The sequence below is a fragment of the Neolamprologus multifasciatus genome, chromosome 7 (genome assembly GCF_963576455.1).
Source record: "Neolamprologus multifasciatus chromosome 7, fNeoMul1.2, whole genome shotgun sequence".
Classification (NCBI taxonomy): Eukaryota; Metazoa; Chordata; class Actinopteri; order Cichliformes; family Cichlidae; genus Neolamprologus; species Neolamprologus multifasciatus.
The window spans coordinates 15,634,997-15,657,825 of NC_140445.1; the positions used below are offsets into that span (position 1 = coordinate 15,634,997).

Sequence of the window (22,829 nt, forward strand, 5' to 3'; positions counted from 1 at the left end):
ATTACTTTCCAGTGCGCTGAAGTTCCTCTCCAACTTGGTGTCCTCCTCCCCCTCCATGTCCTGTGTCATAGGGAGTGTCGCCATTCATCTGAGGTGCCTCTAATCCGGTGTACATGTTCTTCCTTTAAAAACAGAAAGCAAACAAATAAAAGCCCACAAGCTTTCAGTTAACTCAAGCATGAAGATCACAGGATCGCTGTCATGTTTCTACTATCAAAAACAGAAAATCATGGCAAATAAACCATAAATATACATGCAAGTGCATAATGCATATATAATACAAGCTGCATACATTTTTATTTACAATTAGTCTTTAATCACTTTGTTAATCACATCGGTGAAATAAGAGATTATCTAAGGTTTGAGAGAAGAAGTAAGATTCTCAGTTTCTGAAAAGGTTGACCTGCACTTGGCCTGCAGCTTATGTTGAAACTTTATGTATAACTGTGTAACAAAGGATCCTAGTTTGTTGTCAGTTTGCCGTCTTTAGAACACTGCTCAACTGAGACAGTAGTAAGAAAAAAAGTCCCTTTTAACAGGAAGAAACCTCCTACAGAACACAACCATCTGCCATGGTCTGTTGAGAGAAAGGAGAGAGGGCAAAAGGCTGTGTAAAAGAGCCAGAGATTAATAATAACTGCTGTTGGGTGGCATCTAAATACAGTGACACTCGGTGCATGATGGGATGCACTGACTGTCCCATGACACTCCAGTGCATTGAGTGCATTTCAGGATTCTCTAAAGCCCACGTTCTCTTGATTTGTCTGCATAAATACGTCTATGTTCACATAACATTTTGTAGATTTAACAGATTTATGTGCAGCGACATCATTCATTGGGATTAGGTGGATTAGCAGCGGACCTCTTGTCTGAAGAAGGCAGGGACTTTGGTGGCTCTATCCTGATATCAGGGTCCCACTCGCCAGGGGGCAGGACAATGACCTCATCCAGGAACTCCTCGATACCAGCCAGCAGGTCCTGCCTGTCCTTTGCTTTATAAGCAATATCGTGGAATACCTGCCAGCACACAAACATAAGTGGAGCTTTAGTAACCAACAATTCACTGTGTCCCCTAAACTGTAACAAAGTAGCATAACAAAATCTCCATAATATTCTAATTACCATGTACCCAAATAATGAATCAATATCTGTGCGTCTCACGAGCAGTGAAACAGGCATGCAGGATAGTACTACGAGGGGATGACTCAAAAACGGCTGAGAACGGCTCATAAAGTTTTCATGGGAGTAAAGTTTAACTTGAGGAAATCCTGGAAAAACACTTCCTATCTCACCGTGTTTACTCGAGAGATATGTTGGAAAGAGCTGAGGCCTGTGGGAAATTGCCCGCCAGGTGATCTCAGGATTAAGAATGTTATGAGCTATCAGCTAACATTCCTGACAACACTGAGACGTTAAGCCAGGAGTGAAGCTACACAGCAGAGACACAGAGATGTTTAAAGGTGGAGCAGGTTAAAAAACCTGTCATTTTTCTTTCCATATGATCTGCTTATGCCAAAACAAACTTGGCTCAAAAAGTTGTAACACAGAGATTAACAATTAACCTCTCAGTTGGACAGGCCATTCACTGAGACATATAATCATACAAGAAAAACAAAGACTTGGCTCCAACCACAATTGGCAACAGGAAGGGTTAACATTCATTTAATGAATGCAACTGGATAGCCCAAAACCATCATCTTAGGTTCACAACCAGTCAGAGGCTAGTTAAGTTAAATCTAATGTGTTAAAACCGTAAAACTAGTAAAAAAAAAAAAAAGGAGTCAGTCAGTCTCCATTGTGGGTCATATTATTACAATCAGTTCAAAATTTAGTCCACAAGAGAAAATAAACCAACAAATACGAAGTTACTTCATACCTCATCGGACATCAGGGTAGCGATGGCTCTTCCTATCTCATGATATGATTTAGCTTTGCCCTTAGGACCCAAAAGGACGAAGAGAAATCTAAACAAAGATGAGAAAATGAGATGTGACAAAGTGAGAATCTCAAAGACTTTGATCAGTGTTTCAAATGTTGCAAGTTGGACATTGGACGATTTTACCTTGTGGGCACAGGGACCTCAGTGAGTGCCCCAAGCATGACAGCCTGCTGCAGACGGACAAAAGCCACGAAGGGGGTTTCCAGGAAATCTACCTCCCCGACCAGCACGTTTGAAGCCTCAGCATCGCGGGGCAATTTTTTCATGAACTTATTCTTCAGCTGTAATCATGGAGGGGGGAGGGAGGGGGGGGAGGGTTAGGGTTAGGCTACAAATTTCCTCTTGTAGAAGTGATTGGGGCATCATGTACATGCAAACCTAGTGGTGTGCTTTGTTGGTGTCAGTATAAGTGTGTAGGAACAGGCAGTACCTGCCCTTCCTTCAATTATGTGCTGAACAGCAGTTTGATTTTATGCCATCCAATAAGCATACTTTACTACAGGGTACATCCTCAGTCTGGATTCATAGAGATCTAAACTGAGCCTGTAAACACTTGCGTCAACTAAAGGAAGATGATTAACAAAGCCCTTGTTAAAATCTTAAAGAAAAACACACCATTTTGACCAATGTACACTTTTATAAACAGTTGCTTGAGGGTGATTTCAGTTACTGTTTAACTACTTCCATGATTGCAGAATAACTCAGACAATACAGCCCATTTACAGTTGTCATGAGTCACGGCGGCGAAAGAAACTACAGTGAATGACAGAAACTCACGCGACAAAGACAGTAAGCTGTTGTTACTCAGACCAGAGAGAAGAATGGAAGGTGTCTTATTTATTAGCATCTGGGGCTCACATGTGTTACGCCCTCCACCTTGCAGTGCCAGTGCGAGAGAATCTGGGCACTGCCATGGCTAACTGCCAATTGTCTACACCTGTCAAAGTGTGGATAAACACTAATAAAGCTAATGTTTCTACATACTCTGGGGTCAGTCTCCAGTCTACGTTGCAGCATGCTGAAGCACTCATACAGCCCAGTAGATGCCCTTTCTAAGTGCTGCTTTGTGAACATTGACAGCGGTGGCGCAAAATCCATATGACTCTATGCAAATAACACATCGAAACGCATTACCTGATCTTTCTCTGGCTTATCAGAGAAGTCACTCAGGCTGTTGGAGGTGAGGTTTCGGTGGGTTGTAGTTGGACTACCTGCAGGGAGGGGAGATTCTGTTAGGATCAAAGAGGACGACGGGCAAGAACGCAGAACTTTAAAAAAAGAAAAAGAAAAAAAAAAAGAAAGATATTTTTGGCTGAGAAAGAGGCTGAAAAGAGACGGAAACCTGAGAAATAAGCTAAATGTGTCAGGGCTTAAGACTTAGGACAAATGTCAGACAGTCAGAGACAAGAGAGCATGATAGATGACTGGTTTAGGTCTGCTGTTTATACACGTAAATAGTTGTTTGAGCAACGGCTGGCAGACGACTGAGAATCTAAACTCTGGAACTCGGTTAGAAATTCTGCTACTGACAATGGTGGAGAACATTAATCTATCACTATTTGATTTACAGCAAAATGAATATTTAGCTTTTGTCCACCTCATACGTTTCCAGGCTGATTTCATGAATAAACACATTAAGCCTTTTTTTTTTTTTTTTTTTTAAACACAGTTGACTTAATGAAACTTCAACACTATTGCATTTTTTTCCTCTCTAATTCACAATTGTCTATCTCCATTCACACAAGCCTTCCATGGGACTACATTCCAACAATGCTGCTTTCAGCTGGAGGGCTATGACCTCACTTACAGAGGTATCCCATGCTGGAGCTCCTCATGACCTCACATGGTTCCTCTGAGTCTTGTGGGTTTAAACAAGGCACAGGGTGCTCGAGGGGGTTGCGGGCTATTGCACCCAAGATGCAGGAAGTCAGGAAGTACAGACCCACGTGGGAGGAAAGAAAAAAAGAGAGGAAAAGAAGTACAGTAAGATAGAGGGGGAGGGGGAGGAGAAACAGAAAGGGAAAATGGACAGGTTTGTGTTAGAAAAAGAAAAGCCTACAACAGTAGTTAGAGTTAAAAATGAACGGAAAAATGAGGAGGTGTTTCAGTTGATAAGGAGAAATAAGAGTTTCTGCATTACCATTCTCCTGGCTAGAAAATAGCCTGCTTGCACTGGAAACAGTCTTGCCAATATCTGCAAGAGAGCGCAAGTTGGACTTCTTGGTCTGGTGCCGATGCTTCCTCAGCAAGGTGTATGTGACCTTCTCCTTCAGGTCTGCCTTCAACTGACCACTCTCAATCTGGCTGTCAGTGATCATTTCTGTTAGAGGGGACAGATTGAAAATCAAGCGTAAGTAGCAGTTGGGCTTTTCTAAACCTTCAGGAGCACTTTCGATCTAGTCAACCTCACGCACCAACAATCTGTGGCAGCGAGTTGGCCTCCAGATCCAGCACGATCGTGCCCTTCTCGATAAAGGTTTTCAGCTCCATCAAACTATGCAAGGACAGCGTGGCCACATGAGGTTTGCTCCAGCGTTCACCTCCCTTCTCCACCTTCTCCTCAAACTTGATCCACCTGGTCAGAGTGGGAGAAAATAAAGAAGAGGCAAAATAAGCCTGAACCATACCGGAATTGGACAAGTGACTGTGCTCAGATGCAGAAGAATGTACGATCCATCATCTTTTTTCATCTTCAACCTGAAGGTTGAGGTCAAAATCAAAGGTAACGGAGGTTTAAAAATAAACAAAGGTGGCAAACAAATGGCGACAATATGGATTCTGTCCTCTTTACAAAACAGCAGTGCAATGTTTTGAAGTGGTCACAGTTCATAATGCATAAATGTGGGATGCAGAAACGCGTAGAAATAAAAAATAAATCACTAGACTTTAGAAAGCATACTATTCACTGGAATGGTGACAGCCTTCTCTGGAACCTTTAGACCACACATTGCTCGGAAACGGCGTTCAAACAAGATCCCATTTTAACGGTTCAACTTTGTTGCCACGGATAAGCTCAGCCTCGAAGGTGAGGCTCAGGACAAGGACTCTTTTTAATAATAATGCCTCAGATGTCACCACTACAAAGAACCATTCTCATGAGGCTGGGGATGGAGTTTCCACTGGGGATAGAGTATCTCTATGGTTGGCTGCGGTCCACGTGTCTGTGACGGGCCGTCTTGCTGTGGGAAGAGTTTGGCCACGGAGACAATGCGAGTCCTAAGGCATTCACTTACATGTCCTTCCGTGTAATCCCATCGCTCTTTTTACAAAATGAGACAAAGAATCAGAAAAACACAACAGCTCCTTATCGTTGTTTTCGATGCTTCTCAAAGAACGCTCCATAGACAAAGCTTGACACAACACTTGTCTGTGCAAAAACTGACAAAAGGTGCTGAGATTTTTTGAATTCACTGAATTCCTTTACTTGGTTACGTCGGACCAAGGAATAGCAAGTAACGGAAACGTAATGCTAAAGTAACAAGGTAGTCCTCAGCATGAAGCTTCATTTTACTTGATGGGTCAGAGTAGGTGACATTAATCGTTACTTCAGGATTACCTCAAACACTAAGTAACGGATCAGTCTTACATTTGATTTAATTGCTGCTCAGTGATCAGATTTAGTCAGAAAAAAGTTGAAGCGTTCATGATGTTGTATACCTGCTGGTTTGTTAGCTTAATAATGATAATAATAACAGCAACCATTGTGTATTATAAAGTACTACCTCCTAATCCATGACAAAAGCCAACCCCTGTAAGTTACACCAAGTTATACCAAGGTAACACGTCCCCCCCCCCATGTAATCAGTAGCACTGCAGTGAACAGGGTAAGTAGGTCAAATCAGAGAAGGTCAAGTTAAAGATAAAATTTACTGATAGTCCTCCAGGAACATTTGAAAACAATAATTCTATGTAAAAGTCGCACAATGTTAGCTTGATTAGCTGGAATAACTGATGATTTATTGTAATACTGAACACGCCACAGGTGAATTAAAAGAAATCCATTAACAAGTGTTGTGGTTCCACTTATATATGCCAAAAGTGAGGCCTGTTTTGATCATGTGGGAGTTGCTGCCTTTTCCGGGTCTCACAGAGCAGGTACTATAGATCTCAATCAGATAAGAGTAGACTGGGAGTTCACTAGGGCACTGCCTATTTCCCTACACACACAAAACATGATTATTTATAAGGGATTGTGTTCCAGTCACGGGATGGTGAGCCACTTCCCATGGCTCTTAAAGTGAAATGGGGGGGATAAGCTGTAAGCACATTTGCCTTAGCAGCTCACCTGGCAGTTTCCTTCCACTCCATCTCCTGGCCGTCCACTTCCAGAAGCTCATCCAGCTCAGTGAAGAGCTGGGGAGGTGGTGGGCCATCATCCTCCTCTCCCAGGATAAACCGGATTCTCTCAGCAGGAGAAACTGCAAGCAGAAAGAATTGAGTTAGTGGGCAAACAAATCAGCAGTGTAGTTGCTGTCATTGTGTGAAGCTACACAGATGCCTGCTGTGCAGAACTTAAGGTTTCCTGTATAGGAAAGAAATTGCAGCTGCATAATCATGCACAGAATAGAAAGCTCAAACAGCTGACTGGTCTGACAATCTGGCATGCATCTGTCTGACATCAAAACAGTATTTTCTGTAAGCGTGAGACCACAGTATATCTTGCATAGCAGACTTGCTTAAACTGCAACTGCTCGAATATCATCTCTCACTGTTAGAGAAACATCAGAGGTTTTAATTACTATTCAAAACAGCTGCAGCCTGGTTGGGATGTTACATAGTATGTTTTTTAGCATTTCAGGTAGCTTTAAATATTTTGTGGGGGGCAGTTTGCACTGCGAATAAGGTGAAAGCACATGACCCTGTAAAAAGAACAGTGTTATCTTAGCTGGAAGGAAACAGCCTGACAACACATCCGCTTGAGGAAAAGATTTTCAGTAAAACACATTTTACTTCCTTCTGAGAAAGTTTACCAAGATTTTTTTTTAAATCAGCATACTCATGCATTGATAACCTCCACTGAATGTTTTTCTTCTACTTCTATTACTTCAATCAGAAACACGAAGACCATTAAGGAATATGACATCAAGAAAGGTGATGTGACCTCCACAGTAAGACAGCCTGGGCATATAGATTTTTCTTTTTATTATTCATAATAAATTATGCAACCAGTGTTTATTTATGCAAGTTATGATCTTGTTCTTATAACCAAAAATAAAACAGCAATCTCCGGGTTTAACAAGAATCTTGACAAAATGAAATGTGAGAACTGCTTGTTCTGGTTAACTCTTCTGCGAAAGTTGTGCAACGATGAAGTAAGGCAACGAAGTGGAGGTCAAGAGCAAGACACAAGAGGCTATTTATGAAGGTGCCTTGATTTACTGTACCAGTCAGGATTCTGCAGGTTGATAGCTTAAGAACGTAACGGCGCCTGTAACCTTTTAATCCTGAAACAGCGCACCAAAGCTTAATTTAGATTGTTTGTTTTTAAAATAGTACAGCTGGAACTGTTCTAATATAGACAGCGCATCTAATAATAGGTCATGTGAAGGTTAAGACCAATGACTCAAAGGGGCATGAAACACCTTTAGGATGCATGAACCTTCAGCAAGGATGCAAAACCAAAACATAGGAGATCCTCACACCCACAGCACCTTTCTGCTGTCTTTTTGCAAATATGACTTACTGACACCATACGGTGTACAAAACACTCTTCGCCTCTTACGTTTCACAGCTGGTGTTACCAATGAAAACCAGGCCTTTGTTGTGGTTACACACAACTTTTGAGTGGTCTGCTCTACAGTTTTTGTCAGAATCAACAGGATTATGTGGATTTAGATCGGTCAAAGCAGTGGAAAATCTTACAAGTCTAGGGCTACATATATCTGTCAGTATGTGCACTTTCAACTGGGGCTTTAGTTGTCTGGGACAATCTTGTTACACTCTATGCTCATGTTCTGTGACAGCGCAACCCCATAGCCAAAGCACTGCTTGACATTTGCACACATCAGTTGAAAACTCCTAACAGGGAGAGTAAAGCATGTCAGGTAGAGGCAACATGCACACCTTCATTTAATAGGGTAACAAAAAAAAGATATAAAGGGTGGTTCACTCAAGAGGGAAAAAAATGTTTATGCCAAGAGTAGCTCATCACGCTGTAGAGTCTGCCCTCTTATTCAACCATAAAACACTGTTTACAGTTAAGATCTTTTAGAGAGATACAGTAGTATGGGAACGTGGGAGTTTGTTTATGTGTGTGTGTTGTGTGTGAGCTAGGACGGACATTTAAATATGGATGAGAGATTCAGTTTGAGCTTCTGTGTTAGGTCTGCTCTCCCGCTGCCCACTGATTTTCCAGTCTGTAATCAACTCTGTGGAACCCCCTATGAGCAAACACTTGGCAACAATGAGAAGGAAAAACTCCAGTTTTTAACACGAAGAAACCTCCAGTAGACTCAGCCCATATGGAAAAGAAATAGTAAAAACTAGGGGTGCAACGATACTCGTATCGATATCGAACCGTTCGATACAGTGCTTTCGGTTCGGTACGCATATGTATCGAACGATACAACATTTTTAATTTATTTTATCAACTTTCCTTCTGATGATGCTGTCTGTGTTGAGCGCTCAGTGGATCTGCGCTCGACAGTGCAGCCTAGGCGGAGTAGTCGAACACAGATTCACTGAGCGCAGGGCAAGCTAGCGAGACAGAAGCTAGGCTAGTTGCAACATGGCAAATTGAACCTCCCCCACCCTCATTCAGATCTGGCGTTTGGAACTATTTTGGTTTTCATGTGATGTATGACCCTGAAGGTAAGCCTGTCATGGACAAAAGTAAAACAGTATGTTGGATGTGCCAGCAATGCTCAATTGGTGGGAACTAGTGTGTTAGCGCAGTTAGCTCGTTAATGTGTTGACGTCTTCCAGCCCCACTCATGAGGTGATCCGCGGTAGCTCGTTAACGGAGATTTGCCGTGTTGTGACGTTAATGTCATTTCAGATTTACGCTGACAGCACTAGTGGGAACACAACCAATATGACTGCACATTTACTCCGACATCATCCTAGTGCAAAGACAAGTGGAAGCAGAGAAAAACAACAAGCAGCATGCTACAAACTTTACCCGAGTCATTTAGACAGCCGTTAGCACACGATTCTCCTTATGGGGACCTGATATGTTTAATATGCTGCTGAGAATATAGCCCAGAAGAAGCGTATAGTATAGCTTTTATTTTGGAAAGAGACATTTCTCCATAATAAACTCTCTTTTCCAAAGATGAGTGATTCCTCAATCAGATACAGGGCTCGCAAAATCGCTAGCCCGACGGGGCTTTTTTCCAGTCGGGCTACCAAAATCTATCTCTGCCCTGCCCGTCGGCCTATCCTAGGAAGGAAAAATATATGTCAATGCTTTTGCATTCTTTTGGAAATGTAGCTGGGTAATTATGTCATTGGCATCGGCCACTGTCAATATGTGACATACTGAAATCGCGTTTGAATTTGCGCTTGTTTTTTGCTTTCACTTTGCAATCGCGTGAACTGTGTATAGAGAGCGACAGCACTGATTGGTGAGTGATGATAATTTGCGCACCAATTCCTCTGACATCGTCTTATCAATCGTTAGCTTACTATGCAAACATGACAAGTGAAATCTCCCGCAGCTTAAACATGTGAGAGGTTGATCGCGCAGAGAATCGCTGAGCGTTATGTTAGTGCGTGTGTAAAAGCAGCAGGATATATATTTTAGTTCTGCTGAGCCAAATAAGACAGGTCAGCGTGAAGAAGTGACAGCCAAAGAAAAGCTTACCACAAAACGGAAAGGTTATGACAAATCAGACTATAAGGAAAAAAGAAAGTGCAGCTTTATGGTTTCATGGACAAAAGAATTTCTGTGGCTGCAATATGACGAGCTAAATAACCAGGGCTGCACATAAGTGGTCCGCAGGTGCGCATTCGCTGTCAAAATAAAAACCCGCACAAGATAAGAAGTTGCAACGAGTGTTTGCGTACATAAGATTTTCAGGAGGACAGACATTTGTTTAGAACTCTTAAAGATGTCGAAGAAGCTCCTTTAAGCAGTTACTGTGATGTTCCTCCACCTCCAAAGAAATGTCAGAAGGAGTCCGAACCACAAAAGAAGCGCGTATTCTCTGAAAAGTGGTTGCAGGAGGTGAGCTGGCTTCAAACAAATGATGAACGCACAGAGATGTGGTGCAGAATGTGCCGTGAAAATTTAATAAATGACAAATTAATAAAAAGGCATGAACATTTTTTTTGTATCGAAAAAATATCGAACCGTGACACCAAAGTATCGAACCGAACCGAACCGTGAATTTTGTGTATCGTTGCACCCCTAGTAAAAACCTATATGACTTAACTCATAACTCATAAATCATATAGGGCTTACATGATTTACTCATGAAAGTGGCCACTTTCTCATTACTTTCATATATTGTTTTAGTAAGTATCCAAAACATACAAGTTTCATTAAATAATTTTTCAAGGGATCTTATATCTGTTTTTACTCTTGTATGCTTTTCATACAAGTTTCACACAAGACAGATACAAACTTTATAAGATTTATATATATCTTTTCCATATGGGAGGCTCAGGGAGGGGGAGCCATCTGCTGCAACCGGTTAGGGATGAGGGGAGGGAGACAGGACAAAAGATATGCTGTGGAAGATTGCCGGAGATTGATAATAACTAATGGTTAAATGCAGAGTGGCATATAATCACATAGATAGTGTAAAAAGGGGAGTGGAGAAGAAATGCTAAATGCATCATTGGAAGCCTAACTATAAGCTTTATCAAAAAGGAAAAGTTTTAAGCCTAATATTAAAAGTAGAGGGTCGTCTGTCTCCTGAATCTAACGAGGAACTGATTCCACGGAAGAGGCGCCTGAAAGCTGAAGGCTCTGCCTTCCATTCTACTTTTAAATTCCCTAGGAGCCCAAATCTGAGAGCAAAGTGCTCTTTTGGGGTGATACAGTGCTATTAGATTTGTAAGTTCAGATGGGGCTTGACAAGTGGTTGCACGCTTCCACTCAAGTTATTTGTAAAACCCAAGAGCTAAGGTTTTAAGCGTTGCTCTCATTCATATATAAATGCAATCTATTATTATTATTATTATTATTCTCTGACACCCAAATTGAAAAGCCCTTGACAAGTTTATTTCTTGCAATGAATCATGCCCCTGTCATTACTCTTAGTTTTCATCTGAATGCTCAAGGTTTTTAATCACTACAAATTAAATCGCTATAGTAGCCGAGCTGCTGAGAATGATGGCCTCAACACTGCATTAAATTAATTTTTAGATAGGAAAATACCATCACAGTACATCAAAATGGAGTAACCTAAGAAAGGCATTTTAAAAATGACAAATGATGTTGTCCTTCTGGCAAAGAAAGCAAAGCCATAGAAAACAGCTGCTATCACAAATAATGGCTTTAATCAAAGATCACAAATACTAGAAAGGATACAACTGATCATTTTCACTGTATATGCTCTTCTGCACAACTATAAAACCAGGAGATGTAAATAAGTTGGACTATTTGTTAAAGACATTAGGGCTTGGATGACATGTACTTTTCTCCTAATAAATTCAGAATCCTGAAGCTATCATATTTGGCTGTAAAGATTTAGGAAACATGCCATCCAACCAAATACTTTCTCTGGATGGAAGTACCTTAAACTCCAACACCACTAGGAAGGAACATCAGGTCCTTTTCGTTCAGAAAAATTCACACAGTAAACAAACCTTTAGGACTGCCTTCTATTATCTTCTTGCTATTACTTAAATTAGAAACATACATTCTCAGGGTGATGGTGAAAAACTACCTCGCATTTATTACTTCCAGGCTGGACAATTGTAATTCTTGAGATACCTCCCATTTTGGTTAGTCTTTGTTGGCTCCCCTGTTAAATCAAGATTTAAATAAAAAATTCCTCTACTTGAGTATGTCCTAAATAACCATGCGTCCATTGTGTCTTAAAGACCTTGTAGCACCTTATATTCCCAAAAGAGCACGTGCCTCTCAGAGTGCAGCCCTATTTCTGATTCTCAGAGTTTCCAAACGTATGATGGGAGGCACAGCATTCAGCTATCAGGCTCTTCTCCAGTGGAACCATCTTCTAATTTGGTTTAAGAAACATAGACTCTTTTCACTTTTAAGATTAGGTGTCAAACACTTTTTTTCTGTTCAAGTTTCATTGATAAGTTTTGCTGTGTTAGGCCCAGTTGCAGGGAGGCCTCACATGATGCACTTAGCAACTCTCCTATAAGATCTGCTTCCCTTGGATTTTATGGTGCTACTGCATATTATTAACTTTTTCTCTTCTCTCCGCACGTAACCTTTCTGCACATATAGTTGACTCTGGAGCTGCATGTTCCTGATCTGTTGTTACTTGCTGTACTAGTGAATGTTTGTCGCTCTGTGCTCATCTTTTCACTTTCTCCTCACCCCAACCGGTTGTGGTGACAGATGTTCCCTGAGGCTGCTTCTTGCCATTGGCCTCTTTCCAGCAAAAAAACAAACAAAAACAAAACAGCAATTTCTCTCTATAAAACCGTAAGGTCATGACTTTAGTTGCTACTCTAGGTGTCCTGAGAGGGCAGGTTGTAATTTGGTGCCATATAAGTTTTATCCAAATGTAACAAGTAATAAAGTTCTTACTAACTGAGAAAACAAACTACAGTCTCTGATTGCATTCTCTAGACATATCTGTCTCTATTGTCACCTTATGTCACAAGTCTGAGAGTATTTTTTAAAAAAATCAACTAATTGATAAAGAAGTTATTCTTATGTAAGCTGATGTTAGTTTTTTCCGTGTTTACTTAAAGTCGGTGGAGTTTGCATGACTCAGACAGTAATCAGGCAGGGCCCGTGACACCTACTGTAGATAGAGAGAGATTAATGGGAACAAAGCTCCTCTCATATTGTGGCACCTTTGAATGACTAAGCACTCAGGCTGGTTTACATCTGAGCATAAGGTGTAACAGAGGATTACAGCGTCAGAGGAGAGAAGATTACTCAGGTGTGGGGCTGCTGTGAGAGCCTGTGAAAAGACAACTCAATGTTACGCCAGCAAAACCAAGAAAGATGCAATTGTAAATTGTCAACAAAGCCAAAAAGTGGTCAATGGACAATGCCTATCATTGTATCTACTCGTGCTTTATTCACCCATTCATGTAGATCCCTTCAGACTCTCTCCCGTTTCTTGATAATGGAGCCCAACCCCGAGTCGTGCATTTCATTTTTAAATCTCCAACTCGTGTCTACTTTTAGGAACTGGCTGTACTTTAAAGAATGGTAAATGGACTCCTTCTTATATAGTGATTTTCTACTCTGCTTGGGCACTCAGAGCACTCTTAAATCTATAATATCTTGCCCAATTATACTTTGGCATGCAGACTGGAGCAGCCAGTCAACAACCCTCTGATTAGAAGGAAGGTAACAATTCACAAACTAGCCCTTCAGTGACACAGAAAATTAATATTTGTGGTATGTTACTCAAATTAATAGGTTTCTATTTTCATTCTACAGTTGGAGGAGGAACAATGAATCTACTGGCTGTCTTACAAATAATTCTGGAATGCTTCACAGTTTCCTGGTGGATCGCCTCTTCCAGTATGCCTCGTTCAATGGTGTCACTCCAAATCATAGCATCACTCTATTCACCTTCACCTCTATTATTTGTCCACACAAGGTGCCTATTGTTATGAAACTCTGCTCACTGTCTCTGAACCTTTGTTTGATTGTAGTCTTTTGAATGCTTATACAACTTGTGATTGCGGTCTTGTGTAGGAGGTTGGGGGCGATATTTGATGTCAAAACAAGGGGATATCCTTAAGATGGTTACGTGAGCACTGCACCCACCCACCCGCTGTTCAAAAATTACGTGTACGAGGCAAAGTAAAGAAGAAAGCTGACCTAAGGGTTAAGATACAAGCTAAATCAGCTTGTTTTACACAACGTATGAACTCAGGGTCTACACCAAAGCCCAGCATCATCATCATCATCATACCACTAGGATAATCGTACGGTATGTACGATTGGTTTATTCTTGATGAAATTCTATAAACTACCTAGGCTACCATGATTTGCAATATCTATATGGCGACTGATTCAAATATTTACTTCAAATTAAAAGTATTGTTTCTTTTTCTGTGCATTTCCATACAGAAACTGCATGATCGAGGCCAGTTTTTGCACACGTTTGCATGTTCATATGGTTTTAGATTTAGATTTATTTACTGGTTGTTTGAGAAATTCCATTTGTGCCTTGTGGTGACTGTTGGACAAATACGCACCTTACGTGTAACGGTCTCTACAGGGTGTACGTTTTAAGAAATGGAAAGTTTTTATTTCCTATCTGCCGCACTTATACTGATCTGAACCATTAACTGAGGGTGAAAGATGTGTCACAACACATGGTTGTTTGCTACGTCCAAAGAACCATTAACAACATAAAAGGCCACAAGTAGTCGCTGTGAATCGCAGGTGGGGCCGTTCATTCCTTTGATGTAAAGTGCTGCCTTGCCTTTCAATTCTTTTCCTTTTAAATTTATATGTTTCCAATAAAAGCCCCTATGATTGATATTAATGTGAGTTAAAGTGCCTGGCCTATAAAAACATGTTGAAAGTCGTGCCCTTTCCTCTTTTACTGGCTGTGTAAACTTCTACTGATATACATGTACTGATGCAAGCCTGGCAGAAAAACTAGCTTTTGATAGTGAGCTAAATAAGGGTTATTCTGAACGTCAGATCACCTAAAGCAGGGGTGTCAAACTCAAATACACAGTGGGCCAAAATTCAAAACTGGAACAAGGTCGCGGGCTAACATTAATATTTACTGAAAAAAAAAAAAATCTTCCTCCAGATTTAAGAATGAATCTCTTCTTATGGACTCAAACAAGTTTTGCTGAAAAACTGAATATGGAACAAGCAAAGCTTAATATGAAACAATATATATATTAGCTGTATAATACCAGTAGGCCAGCTCTAATAGTAATTTGGTATGGCTTTGCGGGCCAAATGTAATTAGGCTGCGGGCCAAATTTGGCCCACGGGCCAGAGTTTGACACCTATGACCTAAAGAAACTATTTGGAGTCTCAGGTTTAAATATGAAACTGAACAGGTACCCTTTAAGGATTCATCTGAACTTTAAATATCAGTGGAAATACCAGTTTGCCTTGATCCTATTGGCCTTTGTGGCCCTGTTGTCATTGTTCACACATGCCCTGATGAGTCAAGCGGCAAATCCCTTGCTCGAATGTATCCGACACCGCCACACACAACAAATTCACCATCTTATTGTACCAGTTTCCAGCATCATTTTATGGTGAATTCCAGTAATGATAATTGTGAATCTTGCTCATACCAGATGTAACGTTTTGGGACTCTTAGAAACAAAAACAAAAAAAATGATTTACCCAAGAGGAGGTACAACTTTGGGGCTCTCTATTACAATTACACGTATTTACTGTACACTGAAGCCAAATCATAGTGTTGCCATTGAAGACTGTGAGGTTCAGATTTTCCCACCTGTTTTACCTAATTAAAAAAATGTCCCTTCTTCCTCATTAAATGCGATTTCTGTCTGTTATAATTCCTCAGGCTATAGAAAACAATCAGGGGATTAATGGTTCAACCATGTCAGCTTTCTAAGCCTCTCTATAGGGACAGACCGGGTGTATTTTCCCTATAGCAACAGTAAGATTAGAATACTGTTGACAATCTTGCAGTCCTTTTTCATCCACACAGACACCGTATGAGTGCTACTTTGTCATTTGGTCTTAAGGATCTCGTTTAATGTCTCTATATCTTGCCATTTGTGCCGAATCTTCCGTTTTACCACTTAGCACTGTAGCCAGGCTGACAAAAAGTCAGAGCTCTTTTGAGCCAACCATCCCTTTAACGTTAACTAGTGATGACTTCATGAACTTCTTCACAAATAAAATTTTTATCATTAGAGAAAAAATTACCAAGAATCATCCCACAGATGTAATATTATCTACAGCTACTCTTAGTTCCATTGATGTTAAGTTAGACTCTTTTTTTCCAATCGATCTTTCTGAGTTAACTTCAATAATTACTTCCTCCAAACCATCAACGTGTCTTTTAGACCCCATTCCTACAAAACTGCTCAAAGAAGTCCTGCCATTGATTAATTCTTCGATCTTATATATGATCAACCTATCTCTAATAATCGGCTATGTACCACAGGCCTTCAAGGTGGCTGCAGTTAAACCTTTACTCAAAAAGCCATCTCTAGACCCAGCAGTCTTAGCTAATTATAGGCCAATCTCCAACCTTCCTTTCATATCAAAAATCCTTGAAAGAGTAGTTGTCAAACAGCTAACAGATCATCTGCAGAGGAATGGTTTATTTGAAGAGTTTCAGTCAGGTTTCAGAGTTCATCACAGCACAGAAACAGCTTTAGTGAAGGTTACAAATGATCTTCTTATGGCCTCTGACAGTGGACTCATCTCTGTGCTTGTCCTTCTTGACCTTAGTGCAGCATTCGATACTGTTGACCATAATATTCTATTAGAGCGATTAGAACATGCTGTAGGTATTACAGGTATTGCACTGCAGTGGTTTGTATCATATCTATCTAATAGACTCCAATTTGTGCATGTAAATGGAGAGTCCTCTTCACACACTGAGGTTAATTATGGAGTTCCACAGGGTTCAGTGCTAGGACCAATTCTGTTTACATTATACATGCTTCCCCTAGGCAGCATCATTAGAAGACATAGCATACATTTTCACTGCTATGCAGATGACACCCAGCTCTATCTGTCCATGAAGCCAGATAACACACACCAATTAGTTAAACTGCAGGAATGTCTTAAAGACATAAAGACTTGGATGGCCACTAACTTTCTGCTTCTTAACTCAGATAAAACTGAGGTCATTGTACTCGGCGCTGAAAAGCTTAGAAATATGGTATCTAACCAGATTCTTACTCTGGATGGCATTACCTTGGCCTCCAGTAACACTGTGAGGAACCTTGGAGTCATTTTTGACCAGGATATGTCCTTCAACGCACATATTAAACAAATATGTAAGACTGCGTTCTTCCATTTGTGCAACATCTCTAAAATTAGAAATATCCTGTCTCAGAGTGACGCTGAAAAACTAGTTCATGCATTTATTACTTCCAGGCTGGACTACTGCAATTCATTATTATCAGGATGTCCAAAAAACTCACTGAAAAGCCTTCAGTTAATCCAAAATGCTGCAGCAAGAGTACTGACAGGGACTAGAAAGAGAGAGCATATTTCTCCTGTTTTGGCTTCCCTTCATTGGCTTCCTGTTAAATCCAGAATTGAATTCAAAATCCTGCTCCTCACATACAAGGTCTTAAATAATCAGGCCCCATCTTATCTTAATGACCTTGTAGTACCATATTACCCTATTAGAGCACTTCGCTCTCGCTCTGCAGGCCTACTTGTTGTTCCTAGAGTATTTAAAAGTAGAATGGGAGGGAGAGCCTTCAGTTTTCAGGCCCCTCTTCTGTGGAACCAGCTTCCAGTTTGGATTCAGGAGACAGACACTATCTCTACTTTTAAGATTAGGCTTAAAACCTTCCTTTTTGCTAAAGCATATAGTTAGGGTTGGACCAGGTGACCCTGAATCCTCCCTTAGTTATGCTGCAATAGATGTAGGCTGCCGGGGGATTCCCATGATGCATTGAGTTTTTCCTTTCCAGTCACCTTTCTCACTCACTATGTGTTAACAGACCTCTCTGTATTGAATCGTATCTGTTATTAATCTCTGTCTCTCTTCCACAGCATGTCTTTATCCTGTCTTCCTTCTCTCACCCCAACCGGTCGCAGCAGATGGCCGCCCCTCCCTGAGCCTGGTTCTGCCGGAGGTTTCTTCCTGTTAAAAGGGAGTTTTTCCTTCCCACTGTCGCCAAAGTGCTTGCTCATAGGGGGTCATATGATTGTTGGGCTTTTCTCTGTATCTATGAAGCGCCTTGAGGCGACATTTGTTGTGATTTGGCGCTATATAAATAAAATTGAATTGAATTGAATTGAATTAGCTTCTGAGAATCCTTTCCCACAAATCTCAGAGTGCCGTGTTTAATCATCAGGTGACAGGTAACACCCCCCCCCCCCCTTTTTGTTTACTTTACACACATTAAGCTATTCCAGTGTCATTTTCAGATTAGTGCTCAGCATGTTCCCATTCCCCTGCTCCCTTTATTCACTTGAGTGCAGGCTGCTGCTTAAAGAAAGAGCCCCTCGCACCCCACCCACCCCTCATTGCTCTGCCTCCTTACTAGGGAAAACTGATATCTTGTAGGCTGTAATTTGCACTGGACTTAATCCAGCTGACTTAAAACTGATCACAGGAGCGATTTATCCATCACCAACGTGGCTCTCATAGATGATTTCATGCACACTGTTTTTACTAAACGTCATGTTAGTGTCACCACGACTCACTGAGAGGTTTGAGGACGCTCACGTCTACATTCTCCCCGTCGGACTTGGACCCTTCTGCGCTCTGTTCAGGTCGTTCCCGCTTCTCCTTGTGGCTAGGCCTGCGTCTGTGGCGCCTCCTCCTGTGGTAGCTCTTGGGAACGTGGACACCGATGTACACAGTGTGATGACCTGTCACAACATAAAGCAGAGAGCAAGCAGATCAGATGACAAACACGGGAGAGAAAATAAATCACTTTAATCCCAAAAGCTGGGTAATCTGCATCGTCCACCGACAGGAGAAAAACTGCAGCTGTAGTGTGATGTAGTGTGAAATGTTAAAACATTTCTATTTCCTCTCACAGTATGCCATCAAATTGCAAAATTAAAGAAATGCCAGTGACTTCCTACACAGAGACTCGTGCAGGAAATGATGATTTAATGTCTCCAGGAAGTAATTAGAAAGAATAGTGGGTGTGAGAAGACTGAGATTTCGTCACCCATGCATTTCACAAACATTTATTTTAGGGTTAAATAATCTTTCATACTTGATGGTTAGCCTTGTTTTCTTGTAGAAAACAAAAGGCCAACACAAAACCACGCTCTTCTTTCAGACTCCTGTGCAGGCGAGCACAGGAGGCTCTTGCAGCTACTGCTTACACACAAGCAGCTCGACATAATCCCCAAGTATTTTTGCTTTGTGTTCATCTAAAAGAAGTGGTTTTGTGAAGTATGTGGATGCCTCAGTAAATTCATATGGGTGTCTCCAGATGCATTCTTTTGCGGGTTTAGCTGACAGCCAGAACTGGACAGGATTAGACAACTTGAAGAGACATCTTCCTGTACAGAAACGTTAGACGAAGTGGATAATGTTTATCCTATATGTCTAATTCTGCACTGACACTCTGGAGGGTGAAAGAAATGACTGGTTTCACATTTGCTTGCACAGGGCTGCATATAGTACGTGTGGAAAAAATGGGAACACATTACACTTATCACGTAAAGCTAAAGATAGTGGGCTGCAATGTGTCTTTACCTTCCACTTCCTCTTCATCACAGATATGTTTGACAAACGAGGCTCCTCTGTCCAAGACCGCCTCATCCTCCATTCTAAAAGGAACAAAAAAGAATTAAAAATGCTACATAAAGATCATGACATGGGTTAGGATGACTTATGGCTCCATATTCAACATCCTCTGACCACTGTATCCACTATCACACCTCTACACAGCTGCTCCAAAGTAGAAAAAAAAGTACTGTAATGTAATGTCACTTTTATGACCATCAGAGTGAAATTCAACTTACTGTGAAACACAATCCTGAAAAAAGATTCTTATTCAGTGTGAAATGTTGTTGGATATTAAAGTAACATCTGCATTCCAAGATCTATCTATCTATCTATAAATATATATATAACGTTAGCACAAATTTCATTTCAGGTTTTATTGAGGGATGCAGTGCAAAAAGTCTCAAGCCACCCCTCATTCTTGCTTCCAAGAAGCCAGACTCTTGAAAAATCATTCACCAGGATTTTTGAATGCCTTTCAAAGGTGTTCTTTGGACTTTGGTTGCTTTTTCACTGATTTTCAGTCTAGTAACTGACCATTTTTACAGGAAGGGTTTCTTTGGCAAGCCACTTAACACTGACCTATGAATCGTTCAAACATTAAAAAAAACCAAACAAAAGCACCTAACTGAAAAAAAAAAGATGAAACAGTATTGTGTGTAAACATAACAGACAACTTAGCAAAGAATTAATTTTAAAATGTATCTTTAGGGTATTTTGTTGCTAACAGTCTGTTGCAAAAAACACACAATTTGTCCCCATATCCCAAAAGATAAGGCAGTTACAGGCATAAAACAGTGTTTTTGCACCAACAAGGTGAGTCCCAAAGAGCTATCACCTAAAGTCTTTGCATATCTCAGCATGGTCTGCAGTGTGTCCTTAAAGAATTTGAGGAAACAGGACAAATGCAGGGCAAAAGAAAAAGTGGCACACCCAATCTTTTTTCCGTAGCAGATGAACAGTATCTGAAAGTCATGTCATTAAGAAACAATGAAAAAAGTCTCAGTAGAAGGGTGGCTCCCCAAAGGCCATTCTTAAGGAAGGAAAACATGGAGAAAAGGCCAGCATATGCCAAATCAAATGAGCACTGGAATGCAAAAATCAGGTTTTATGGAATAATGAATCAAAATTTGAAATTTTTGCTTCAAATCATCATCAATATGTACATCAGGTGAGAGGTACAGCAGTGAGAGTCTATAGCCATCCGTAAAATACAGTTGGGGATTTTGTCAAGAGTGATGGAATGATTAAGTGCCAATTTTTTCAGAATTTTGATCCACTGTGCAAAATGTCCGATTGGCACTTGCTTTATATTTAAACTTTTACTGCCTATTGGATCACTCCAAAACTACACAGGAATAGCTTGTTAATTAACACCATCAGTAACAAACTTCAATATAATGCATCAAGGTCTTGCAGTGCCGGCAGGTTTCCCCTGCTCAACAAGGTAAATGTACTTCTACCCTCACCAGCATCAACTCAACTTGCCATGTTTGGAGGAAGAGAAATCCTAAGTACGTCCCAAAGAACACCGTCAACACAGTCACGCATGGAGGTGGAAGCATTATGCTTTGGGCTATTGTTCTACAAAGGGTACAGGACCACTTCACCACTTTGAGGAGCCAATGGGTGGGGTCATGTGCCAACCTACTTCCCTCAGCTAGAACACTGATGATGGGTCATGGATAGGTCACATTAAGGTCATGGAGTGGCCTAGTCAGTCTCCAAACCTGGTGACCAACTACAAAAAACGTCTCACTGCTTTGCTTGCTCCACCAGGTAGACAGTCATGTTTTGCTTGGGAATAAAAAGTCTCAAGCCACCCCTCACTCTTGCTTCCAACTTGCTACTTAGCTCACCCGGTAATGTGGATAATTATTTTCAACACTGAATACAGAAAACAATACACCATAAAAAGATGGGGAAAAAAAACAAAACAAAAAAAACAGGCTGCCTTTATATTCCACTGTGCTGAGCTATAAAGGGTAAGTAAAGACTTACCCTGTGCCTGTGTGTCAATTTACTGCGTCAAACTGCAGTAAAACTAAACATGCGTGTCACAATCAAATTTGTATTTTTCCACTCTGGCAGCTGCTTTGGCAGCATTTTTTTTCCAATAAACCAAAAATAAATATTTGCTTCGGGATGCACACAAAGAATGCAAAATAAACACGTGAGCAGTTTAAATTTGCTACTGAACAATGTGAGGCCAACGATGAGACAGCACAGAAGGAATGGGAGCAGTGCGCAAAACCGCTAAATAAACAAAGTCAGGAAGGATACAACGTGTTCCTTTGATTGCACTCCGAGCTCATCTGGATCTCCCTAGTGGATATGATCTCTGGCCCTAAGAACATAGGAGCACAACACTGATGATAACAGATGCAACCAGCTCCCAGATCAAATGGGTGTCGAGGAGTGGTTGGGTTAAGTGCCAAGTTTATATATTCAATCCTTAACCTCTGTACCTTCTTTTTGTTGCTCTTTTTTTCTTAAATATGAAAAAAAAATTTAAAAGTGACCGAGGCTAAGTTTCCACACTGTTCCGTGCACATAGAGTCAACACTATCATTTTTAATTCATTCTTGCACAATGGCTGTACAGACAGGAGCTACGATTCAGGATCTCTCTAAGAACCCAGCTTGGGTATTTACTTCTGCAGCAGGTACCAAAGAACTGGTGATGCAGCAGTATGCATGAAGGCAACTCATGTAGCACAGAGAGAGGGTCATCAGGGAAACCGGTGAGCACACAGAAGAGCAAAGAAAGCTCATGTTTCAGGTTTTACTGCTGGCTAAGGCAAGTTCACAGAGCCGTGTTAATCACTGCACACTGCGGCCTCAGACAGGGCTCGACTAACCATGAGAAACAGGCCACAGGTGGTTTACAGACATCCTGGATGCAGGAGGGGAACACATCATTCCTGTTTTGAATTGGGTGTCAAATGGAAAAAGAAATATGGTAAGTGCTTCAAAGAGAGTAGAATCTTTAAATCTGCTTTTTGGTATAACTCAGAAAAGTCAAAATGACTTGCCGAGTTTAAAATCAGGTCAACATAGTCGATTGGATCCTACATCTCCTCATTCAAGTCATTTTAAATGCAGGAAATTACTTGATCTTGTCCCCCCCATTTCCTTTTATGGCTTCCTCTGCTTGATTAATCAATAATAATAAGAATAGTAATAATAAGAATAATAATCTGGGTGAAGATCTGAGCAACCAGTTGCATCCATTTCTCACTCCTGAACTTTCGATTCTGCTTCAGTTCTTGGTGACCTCAGGCGTCTGGATAAACCTGTCAGTGCTGAGGAGCCGGGATCAGCTGTTTGGGATCAAGGATCATCCCCATCTCTTTACAGAATGACGCACCCAGTCCAACCAGCCAGGTTGGC

At 40.9% G+C, this 22,829-nt stretch overlaps 1 protein-coding gene across 4 annotated transcripts in view; it reads right to left on the reverse strand.

The window, feature by feature from the left end:
* Positions 1-22,829, reverse strand: part of LOC146513994 (electrogenic sodium bicarbonate cotransporter 1-like) — a 37,670-nt gene that overhangs the window by 13,128 nt on the left and 1,713 nt on the right. For 2 of the 4 annotated variants that reach the window (XM_085164874.1, XM_085164875.1), the window contains exons 2-12: positions 19,408-19,481; positions 18,396-18,563; positions 6,225-6,357; positions 4,354-4,514; positions 4,080-4,259; positions 3,747-3,842; positions 3,074-3,150; positions 2,063-2,220; positions 1,877-1,964; positions 863-1,017; positions 6-122 (exon numbers count right to left, since the gene is read on the reverse strand). In XM_085164874.1, coding sequence (XP_085021000.1) covers positions 6-122; positions 863-1,017; positions 1,877-1,964; positions 2,063-2,220; positions 3,074-3,150; positions 3,747-3,842; positions 4,080-4,259; positions 4,354-4,514; positions 6,225-6,357; positions 18,396-18,563; positions 19,408-19,481 — 1,407 coding nt within the window. The remainder of the gene's footprint in view (positions 1-5; positions 123-862; positions 1,018-1,876; positions 1,965-2,062; positions 2,221-3,073; positions 3,151-3,746; positions 3,843-4,079; positions 4,260-4,353; positions 4,515-6,224; positions 6,358-18,395; positions 18,564-19,407; positions 19,482-22,829) is intronic. The other 2 variants (XM_085164876.1, XM_085164877.1) reach the window with 1 other exon arrangement.